The 10,634-nt window shown below is 68.0% G+C and overlaps 1 protein-coding gene across 1 annotated transcript; it reads left to right on the top strand.

The window, feature by feature from the left end:
- Positions 1-438: 438 nt before the first annotated feature.
- GATD3 (glutamine amidotransferase class 1 domain containing 3) lies at positions 439-10,091 on the top strand. Its single transcript, XM_080801263.1, has 7 exons — positions 439-654; positions 1,986-2,038; positions 3,213-3,326; positions 3,895-4,014; positions 7,117-7,209; positions 8,440-8,596; positions 9,527-10,091. Exons 1-7 carry the CDS (start codon positions 526-528, stop codon positions 9,653-9,655), a joined length of 795 nt encoding a protein of 264 aa, XP_080657389.1. The 5' UTR covers positions 439-525; the 3' UTR covers positions 9,656-10,091.
- Positions 10,092-10,634: the final 543 nt, after the last annotated feature.

Raw genomic sequence — 10,634 nt, 5'->3', positions numbered from 1 at the left:
AGGCCAGGATCCCGCGGGAGGATGCCCGGCTGCCGGGAAGGGTCCCGGGCCCGCCCTGAAGGGTCCGGAGCAAAGGAGCGGGACCGCCCAAGCCCCTCCTCGGCTCCAGCCGTTCTCCTGTCCCGTTACTGCCGCGTCCCCGGGTCTCTGTGCCGAGGGCGGCCCCGGGCAGCGCTCACACCCGCGGCAGGCACGGCCCTGCGTCCCCCTGCCGGGCGCCCGCAGCCCCGGGCCGCCGCGGGGACCACTTAGCATCGTGAACAGCTGCCGGACCTGGAAATGCGGTCGATTAGGCGAGTCTCCCGCGAACTGACTCCTGGGAAACACCCAGAGGGTTCGACGGAGGAACCCTCCCGGGCCCGCCGGCAACGAGCTAGCGCGGGGAGGGCGACTGCGCAGGCGCGGCCCCGCCTACCGGCGCGCTCGCGAGACTGCTGTCTGGCCGACTGCGCAGGCGCAGGGAACGCGGGTTACGCGCGGGGCTCGGTGACCGCGTGACCCTGCGACCCGCGTCCCCGCGCAGTCATGGCGGCGGTCAGGGCTCTGGTGGCGTCCCGGCTACGCGCGGCCTCCGCGGTCGCGCCGCTTCACGCGTCCACCCCACGCGCGGCCCTCCACGGCTCGGCGCCGCGCCCGGGGGCCAGGGTCGCGCTGGTGAGCGGACGCCGGCGGGCGGGGCTGGGGGCGGGGCTGCCGCCGAGGCCGGCCCCCTAAGCCCCCGCCGCACCCCCTCCACCCCCCAGGTCGTGCCCCCAGCTCCCCCGCTGCACCCCTCCACCGCCCCAGGCCGGCCCCCCTGCCCTCCCCCAGGCCGGCCCCCTAAACCCCGCCGCACCCCTCCAACCCCTAGGCCGGCCACCTAACCCTCCCCCCCGCCGCACCCCCTCCACCCCCCAGGTCGTGCCCCCAACTCCCCCGCTGCACCCCTCCACCGCCCCAGGCCGGCCCCCTAAACCCCGCCGCATCCCTCCAACCCCTAGGCCGGCCACCTAACCCTCCCCCCCGCCGCACCCCCTCCACCCCCCAGGTCGTGCCCCCAACTCCCCCGCTGCACCCCTCCACCGCCCCAGGCCGGCCCCCCTGCCCTCCCCCAGGCCGGCCCCCTAAGCCCCCGCCGCACCCCCTCCACCCCCCAGGTCGTGCCCCCAGCTCCCCCACTGCACCCCTCCACCCCCCAGGCCGGCCCCCCTGCCCTCTCCCAGGCCGGCCCCCTAAACCCCGCCGCACCCCTCCACCCCCCAGGCCGGCCCCCTAACCACCACCACCGCCCCCCCCCTGCAGCGCCCTTCCACCCCCCAGGCCGGCCCCCCTGCCCTCCCCCAGGCCGGCCTCCTAACCCGCCGCGGCACCCCTCCACCCCCCAGGCCGGCCCCCTAACCCCCCGCCGCACCCCCTCCACTCCCCAGGTCGTGCCCCCAGCTCCCCCGCTGCACCCCTCCACCCCCCAGGCCGGCCCCCCGCCCTCCCCCAGGCCGGCCCCCTAACCACCACCACCGCCCCCGCCCCCGCAGCGCCCTTCCACCCCCCAGGTCGGGCCCCCTGCCTTCCCCATGCTGGTCCTCTAATTCCCCCCCCCACCCATCCCCCAGGTCGGCCCCTGCCCTCCCCCAGGCCGGCCCCATAACCCCACCCACACTCCTCCACCTCCCCGGTCAGCCCCCTAGCCCCCTCCACCCCCCAGGCCGGGCCCCCTGCCCTCCACCAGGCTGGCCCCCTAACCCCTCTGCTGCTGCTCCCCCTGCTCCCCCAGATAAGGACCTCTAGCCCCTCGGCCACCCCCTCCCTGCGTTGGGCCCCCGGGCTCCTCCCTTAACCCCCAACCCCACCCCTGCCCAGCCCTCATCTCTCTCCCTCCAAGGTCAGTTCTCTTCTCTCCTGTGGGCCTGCCCTTCTCAACACACACACCCCACTCCGCCCCCAGGCCAGTGGCTTCCAGGTGGACTTCCCCCTGACCCCCACTCCCCCTGACCCCTGCTCCCCTGCAGGTGCTGTCTGGATGTGGAGTCTACGATGGGACTGAGCTCCACGAGGCCTCAGCGTAAGCCCTTAAGAACGGTTTGCCTTTTCCTGAACCATTCGGGGACCCTTCGTCTAGACAGGCAGAAACCAGTGAGCCGGGAAGTGAGGGGCCGGGAGCCCCTCAAGTCCGTGGCCTTGTGCCCCAGAGATAAGCGGGGAGCACTTCTGGTGTCCTGTTTACTCCTGCTGGCTCCCTCCGAGCCCCGTGGGCGTGGGCATCCTGTTTTGGCTCTCTGGGTGAGCTGTCTTCGTCTGTGGCCCGTGTCTTTGATGGGATCCGTCAGCTGTCGCTCGGTCCTTCTCTTACTTGAGTAAAAAGGCTTCTGTGCACCGGACTGCTAGGCCTTGTGGGCCTGGAGCAGGTTGGAGGAGAGTTAGCACGTGGTTGGGGGGCATGTCCCTCCCGGGTGCGGGGTCACAGGGAACCCAGGGGAGCCCGAGGCCCCTCCCCAGCCTGCGCCTGCCCTCCCATCCGGCGTGGGCACCAGCCTGCGGTGGACTTCGGAGTGTGCAGAGCTGGTGGGCAGTGGAGAACCAGGAGAGCTTCCAGATGGGGGCTCGGGGCCGGGGCACCGAGAACTCAGAAGCAGAGGGTAGCGGGTGGAGACGGAGCCGAGTGCGGAGAGCCCTGCAGGTTACAAGGAGCCGAGCCCGAGTGACAGGGTGGTGCTGGCCCTGCCCGCTTACACCGCCGCCTCTGAAGGGGGACAGTGAGAGCCCCGGGCCTGGAACAGAGCAGCCTTCGGGGAGACCCGGACGTTTCTCCCCCGGGCCTCTGGCCGTGACGGGAAGGGCGGGGCAGAGCAGGACTCGAACCTCCTGTCCTGACCGAAGCCCGACGCAGTCGTCCCGTCCTGCATCGATCGGTCTGTGGGAGGAAGAGCACCCAAAGCATCCTGCGAACCCAGACTTCATGCTGGACCCACCGGCTCGCCCGTCCCCTGCATCCCGGTTTGTAGAGGGAGCTTGGGGACCAGCTGGGCTCTCCACGCTGGTTCAGTGGCAGCGAATCTGAATTGTGGACGTGGGGGTCCTTGGCAAGCCGGCCGTACTCCTGCGGGAAGGCCGCGTGATGGTAGCCGCCGTGAGGGGTGTGCACGGGGCCCTCTGCGGGGTGCTGCCCGTGCACGCGGAGTGACAGGCAGTGCCGGGTCGGCTGCGTCTCAGAATCTGTCTCCTTTCCTCCCACGCAGGGTGTTGGTGCACCTGAGCCGTGGTGGGGCCGAGGTCCAGATCTTTGCTCCTGACATCCCTCAGATGCACGTGGTCGACCACACCAAGGGGCAGCCTTCCGAGAGCGAAACCAGGTGTGGGTCCCGCCCCGCGTCGTGAGTGTGGACCAGGACCTGCTGGGAGCTGCCCGAGACCCCGTGGGCTTGGTGGTTTTGTCCCAGCCGCGAATCTGGCTGCGTTCCGGGCTGTTCTGTGACGGTGTCGTGATGGTGCTCGTTACCTTCTACTGTCTGCCGGAAGTCCTCCTGCCTGGCTTTCGTGACCACCTGCCCTGCGGTCAGCGTGGACTCCTGTGTCCTGCTGGGCCCCGGTCTCTGAGCATTTCTGTCCCCGAGGCCCGTGCAGTCTTGGCACACGCTGAGGTCCCTCTGGCCCTCCCGTCTTGCTCTGGCTGCAGGGTCCAGCCAGGGAGAGCGCGGGCTCCTGCTGGGGCAGGCCCCGGCTTGCTTCCGTCCCCCTGTGCGGTACCTGGGCCTTCCCACGCCCCCTTTCGTCAGGCCCCAGGGCTAAGTGGGCCAGATGCTGCGAGGGGCGACGCCGACCTTCCGCGCTCGCATGTTTGCTCGTGGGCCGGCCTCCCGCAAGCCCTGCTCTGCTCTCCGCACCCTGACGCTGACGTCAGGCCTCTCTCTTCTCTCCCAGGAACGTTCTGACGGAGTCTGCGAGGATCGCCCGTGGCAAGATCAGCGACCTGGCCCGGCTCAGCGCGGCCGACCACGACGCCGCCATCTTCCCCGGAGGCTTCGGAGCCGCCAAGAACCTGTGAGTGCCGGAGCCCTGGGGTGTCAGCTTTTCAGCCGGAGCGCCGCGGGGGACGGGGGCGTGGGGTCCCAGAGGCCGCGCGGAGCTGCTCTGTCGGGGGCCCCGGTGTAACGTCAGCAGGACGCAGGCTTTCCTCGCACTTGTTGCTGGGTGTCCCGGTACCGGCCGCCGTTGGGTGGGGCGCGGTGTGGCCTTCCTCTGATCTAGGGACTGTGCCGGCCGGGCTGGTCCCGTGAGGACCTGCGTCCCCCCGCACGCGTTCCTCACGGACACCGCCGCCTCCGCAGGCCCGGCGGCAGGGAAACCGCTGTCCCCGAGGGCCGTGTGGAGGCCGGTCTGACGGGAGGGAGGGAGCCCTTCTTCATTTTTTTCTCGGGTCATTGCCATGGTAGCCAGAGCACAAGCTGTCACCACGTCGGCGTGACGTCCCTTGGGTTTCAGGTCCCGTTTCTGTTCCGTTTCTCCCCCTGTCTGCGTGCCTCACGGAAGTGCTCTGTGCTGCCCGCGCCGCCCCGGCTCGTCCCTTCCGAGGCAGCCCCACTGTGGCTGGCGTGGGAGGACAGGAAGCAGCTGTGTCGCCTGCTTTGGGGTCAGACGGGGACGCTAGTGGGGGTAACAGCCTGGACTCTGCGGGTTTCAGTGGAAACCCCGCAGACTGGGCTCCAAGCGGAGCACTTCCCTGGATCGCAGACGAGCCGGCTGCCGTGGCCCACGGCCAGGCGGCCCCGACAGCGTGGCTGGCTGTGAGCGCGGGCAGCCAGCCCCCCACTCCGCCTCCCTGCTGCCCCTCCTCTCCCAGACCAGGCGGGTGCGGGGTGCTGCCGGCGCCCTCCCGCACAGCCTCAGCCCGTGAGCACCCCTTGGGTTTCCTTGCTGTGCCGTCCGGGTCTCCTCTCGAAGGTCTCCACTCACCGCGCCTCCTGCGGCTCCTCTTCTCCCCCTCCTCTTCCCGCTGCCCCCCGTGGGGTCTCCCCTCCTGCCCCGGCACCCCTCTCTGACGTCCGCCAGGAATTTTGTTTGTATCTGGACCACGGACCTCCCCACTTCTTGATCTGTGTGGCCAGCTGCCTGGCCCAGGCTCACACCACAATGTCCTATCGACATTCTGTCACCTGGACCGTCCCCCGTCAGCCCCGCCTCCCTCTGGACTCCTTGTGTGCAAGGTTTGGGGTGCGGCGGGGCAGGGATTGAGCCTCGGACCCTAGTGAGCACTGCCCCCTGCATCCTGTTTGGTTGGTTGGTGGGCACTGTCCCCCTGCAGCGGTGTCCTGGTGCCCTGCACCCAGAAATGAGGGGCACGGGCACCGATGCCTCGTGGCTCCCCTCGGCCTGCAGACACCCGAATGGTTCTGTCCAGGTCCCAAGCCGCTGTTCCCGCCCATGGAGCCGGTTCCCATACTGCTTCCTCCTCTGGGAGCCCTGCCTTGCCCTCATGTCCGCTCCGTCCTCCAAATACCAGCCTCTTGGGTGAGCTGCCCTCATCCCCACCGCCTGTACGCAAACCTGGCAGAAGCTGGCAGGGAGTGGCCTCCGTTGGCTGGGCTTCACTCTGCCAGGCCCTGGGGCTTTTCCTGGGGAAGGCGAGCCTGAACTCTGACCATTGCCCGCCCCCTGCCCCCCCCCCCCGCCAGGGTGAGGGCACTTTTGGGCTCTGCTGGGGTTGTGCCCGTGGCACAGCTGACGACCACATGCGGTTGACCTAGAAGCACAGCGGGGAGGTGACAGGTTGCTGGCGGGTCTTTGCGTTCCAGGGAGCAGTGGCCTTGGGTCAGCGCCCCTGTCTGTGAACTCACTCTCCCCCCACCCCCTCGAGCAAGCTGGGGCTTCAGGTCGCCTGCCCCATTCGTCCCGGCCGTTCCAGAAGAAACGTCAGCTCGGTGGGGCTGGCGCCCTTCACCACGGCTGCCGGTTGGGCCGTGCGCACGCAGCGAGGGGCGGCAGGCGAGCTCGCTGGGGACAGACGTTCTCGCTGTTGGGAGCCTCGGGCCCATCCTTGCTCTGTTGCCCGTTCACGTGTGCTTCCAAGAGGTTTCCGTGTGGTTGTGTTAAGTCTGACCAGGGCGCTGGGCTGGCGCGGTTGGGCGAGTGTCCAGCGCTTGGTTTCGGCTCAGGCTGTGATCCCAGGGTTCTGAGCGGGAGCTCCGCGCCTGGGGGGTCTGCTGGACGTTCCTTCTCTCTCTGTTCTCCCCTTTGCGCACACGCACACGTTCTCGCTTTCTAAGGTAACGTCTTCTTTTTTAAAAAAAGGAAAGTGTAACCAGTTGAAGGCCTGTTAAGCATCTTGTTCTGTTTTGTGTGTGTCACAAACAGTGGCTTGTTGGTGGCCCATTAAGCACCTCACGGCTGCACACACAGACCCCGTCAGGCAGATGCCCCAACTCGGACCGACATGCATGGTTTCCAGGCCTCACATCTGGGCTGCTCCTAGCTTCTGGGGGAGATAGTTGATGTGTGTTAAAGTGTGACGCGTGATAGCTTGGCCACGTGGGCATACCCCGAGACGGTCAGCCGCAGGGTGGCAGAGCCCCGCGGCGCCCCACACATTCCCGGGCTGGAGGTGTGCACACACGCATGCCAGGGAGCCAGAGCGGGGCTCCTGGGAGTGTGCGTGCTTTGGGGCTCACCAGTTGCCTCCCAGAGAGGTGCCGGCGCACAGCTGGTGGGCGGGGAGGCCGTCCAGACCCCCGAGCCACGCCTGCCATGGTGAGGCGCGGTGTCATCTAACCCGCACGTCTTCCTCGTGCGTGGATGGCGGGTCACGGCCTTCAGGCCCGCAGCATGTCCTGCTCCTCCTTGGCTTACGGAGCCGACCTCTGAGGACCCTGCGGGTGCAGCCCGCAGCCTGGGCACCCGCCGGCTGTGGTTCTCCCGGGGACCGGCCTCCCCACCTCACCTCTCTGCCGCCCCCTCCCTTGCTGGGTTCAAAGAAGTAGAAAAAGTAACGTATGTGATTACCTGAAAAACCACACACACGCACGTGATGTGCTTGTCTCAGGAGCTGGGGAGTTAGTGGGGCCGCATGTCGTCTCCAGGGTGAGGTCGGGGCCCCCGGGCACGCAGAGCCCCGGCCGTGAGAGCTGAGGCTGCCTCTTCTCGTGGTAGGAGCACGTTCGCTGTTGACGGGAAAGACTGCAAGGTGCACAGGGACGTGGAGCGGGTCCTGAAGGAGTTCCACGGGGCCGGCAAGCCCATCGGGTAGGTCGGGGTAGGGGGGAGGGCGGGGCTGCGCGGTCCTAGAGGCCGTTTTCACCGGGGCTCATGCGTCCTCACAGGCGCCTTCCCGCTGGGAAAATTCTGTGGTCACGGTAAGTCGTTCTGCTGACTTCACAGGAAGGAGAGCTTCTAGAAGATTCCCTGGTCTGTCCTTCCCTGACCCCCGGCTTTGCCAGCACCTCCTCTCCTCGCCGGGCGTCTGCCGTCCCGTCCCCACTCCAGGCGGGCTGGTGCTCCTTGGCCCAGCGCCCTCCCCTCCCCTGGGGCAGCGTTTAAGGTGCACCCAGACTCCCGCAGGCCTCCGCAGGCCTCCGCGCCCCGGACCGGAGCTCGCCAGGCGGGCTGCACCGGCCCCCGGCTTGTCTGCACGAGCGCGCCTGGGCGTGTGGGTGGCGCAGGTCCGCTGGTGCGAGAAGCCCCCCGGGAGCTCCACCGGATGCACTAAACGCGGGTGTGGACAAGGGAGCGCGCCAGCCTCTGTGGCTGCGTGAACGGGGTCACGTGATGACGGTCCCCGCGCAGGTCACTCGACGGAAGTCCTGCCGGTCATGGTGCAGGAGCTCCTCCTCGTGAAAGGCTCTGGCCTCGGGTCCGTAGGCTGGCAGGGGCAGCCCGGCTTGTAGCTGCGTGGTGGTGCCACATTGGTCTCCCGTGCACATGGCCATGGGCGGGCCCGGGCCGGGGTCTGGCGCTTCCGGTCAGCGGGGCCTCCTGGTGGGAGCACAGCCTCAGAGGAGCCCCGTGGGAGCACCCAGAGTGAACCGTGAGCCTCTGACACTCTGGGAATGGCCCGTTGGGGGGTGTGCGGGGCTTGGGGCTCTCATGGCAGGGGTCCTTGGCTGCCGTGGTGCTGGGCACACTCTGGCCCGCTGAGACCGCTTCTCACACCCTCTGTGGAGAAGGCGTCTCTGGGACATCCATGCACTGGGGTCGGCTGCTGCTGTGTGAAAAGCCACCCAAAACTCAGGTTGAAGTCTGTTGTTGCCTCCTGAGAGCCCTTGTCTTCGGCCACCACGGCGGGTGGCCAGTGCCCACGGGCCCTCTGCTGCCGGGGCTGCAGCGCGTGGGGCAGCGAGCGGAGGCTCACGTCGCTGCGACCCTCCTCGCTCTGTGGGCCCGGCGGCTGCTGCTGGGCTCGTCCTCACAGTCAGTCCCGCCCTGGGCCTGGCGTGCGCACGTGTAGCCCTGAGCCCAGCCTGTCCTGCTTTCCAGCTTGTGCTGCATCGCTCCCGTCCTCGCGGCCAAAGTGCTCCGTGGCGTTGAGGTCACCGTGGGCCACGAGCAGGAGGAAGGCGGCAGGTGGCCCTATGCAGGGACCGCAGAAGCCATCAAAGCGCTGGGCGCCAAGCACTGCGTGAAGGGAGTGACCATATCCTTTCCGGCAGCCAGGGTGGCAGCAGCGCGTGGTGCTGGGGACTCCTCTTCTGACCGTGGGGACCGACCCAGGCAGGCGGCATCTTGGACCAGGATCTGTGCTGCTGGGGCCTCTGGGAGCACGTGCATGACCGGCGTCACACCTGCTGCCATGGCGTCCCCAGGCCTAGAGCTCCATGGGGTCACCTGGTCAGGCGAATGCTCGGCCTCAGGCTCCATGGGGTCAGGTTTCTGGGCGGGGGCGGGGGGAGCAGGCGCCCCAGGGTCGGGGGGAGGCTGCAGGTGGAACACGTACAGGGGAGCTGCCTGACTTGGCTGGAAGCTCCTGGGCGCCGCGGACGGGGAGCCATCCCACGTGGCCTCGTGGGCCGCTGGTCCTCCTGCAGGTGCCCGGGTGCTGTGCGCACAGAGCCTCGGGCCACAGGCCGACCACGTTCCGGGTCCGCACCTGGACCCAGACTCTCCACATGGGCCAGGCTTGAGGAGCAGAGCGGCACGGTGTCCCCCGGGGCTCTGGAGACAACACCGTGTCCCTCTGGGTGTCCATCTCAAAGCTGCCTTTCTCTCCTCATGGGCAGTTTCCGGTGCGGCGCTCCGTCTAGCCCCTGTGCCGAGGGGGCCAGAGCCGGCAGCCGTCCAGGTGGATTGGCCACGCAGCCTTGGGGGTGGGCGCAGGAGGGCGTGTGGTGTTCGTGTGGGACAGGGCCAGGCCTGTGCCTGCTGGTGTCTGGGTGACCAGGACAGGAGCGTGGGTCGTGTAGAGGGAGGTCCGGGGTTGGCCTCTTGCTGTGGGTGAGCTCTGCTCTAGGTACGCTTCTGCCTGCCGCAGGTTGGTGTGGGGCGGTGGTGGGGGCCAGGGTGGACGCGTCGCGCCTGCGACCCCCTGGTCCTTGCTCGGTGACGTGTTTCCATAACTTCTGTGCACGAAGCTCACGTGGACCAGAAGAACAAGGTGGTCACGACCCCGGCCTTCATGTGCGAGACGGAGCTGCACCACATCCACGACGGGATCGGGGCCATGGTGAAGAAGGTGCTGGAACTCTGTCGGAAGTGACCGTGCCGCCGGTCCTGCGTCCTCCACCAGGTGGAGCTGGCGGCCCACGTGCCCCTGCCCCTGGCTGCAGGGGGGCCCGGGGGGGGGGGGGGGGAATTCGCTTCTCCTTGTAGGGACCTGCGCCCGAGAAGGAGGCATCCTTGGGCTCAGGCCGGTCGGTCTCCCGTGTGACCGTGTGACCGGAGAGTGAAGCAGGGCCTGCGGGTTCAGGAAGAGAATTGGGAGAGACGTCACTGCGCTGTGTTACGTGTGATGGGCCTTAGGATGCTTGGCATTTGGGAGGGAAGAATTGTTTTGAGTTTATGAATCTAATAGTTAGGAAATTGAATTCTCATACTTACCAGTAATTGAAAGTTCTGTAATCTGGAGCAAATGTGTACTAAAAGGGAAAGGGGTTGCGTGGAGGCCGGGAGAATAAACTGTTTTCCCAGACAGACACTTCACCAGCTCATGTGACTGACGCCTTCTGAAACTGGCGTGGGCGGCGGAAGCGAGGTTCCTTGCTTTCCAGGAAGGAAAGGAAGTTGCGGACGCTCGGCCTGTGTGGTCAGCCGGCGGGGTGGGGACTGTCGGGTTGGTCCCAGGCCGCGAGCAGCAGCCCATGTGAGGTGGTAGAGACGGCGCACTGAGGCGTCCGGCGGCAGCACCGGCTGGTGGCCTGTGTCGTGTGTGCGCTTCTGTCTGGGGAGGGACATCCCGGGGGCAGCCTGAGTGTGGTGCAGGTTTCCCCCACTGTAGCACAGTCCCCCTCCCAGTCCCTGTCCTGTGACCCCCGGGAGGGTGGGGGCAGCTGCGGGGGTGCACTTCTGGGCCGTTGGGGCCTGGGACCCAAGCCCCCCCCCCCCCCAACTGCCACAAGAGGTAAGTGACGAGCCTTGCGGTTTCCTGGGCCGGGGACGGAGCAGTGATGCCTGATGCCGTGCGGCCCGCTCCCCCGGCAAACCGCGTGTCTGCCGGCCGGCCTCGGCACGTGTGACCT

This window comes from Martes martes (assembly GCF_963455335.1).
Source record: "Martes martes genome assembly, chromosome: 1".
Lineage (NCBI taxonomy): Eukaryota > Metazoa > Chordata > Mammalia > Carnivora > Mustelidae > Martes > Martes martes.
The sequence above is the reverse complement of the archived record's forward strand: the minus strand, read 5'-3'. Positions and strand labels throughout refer to the sequence as shown.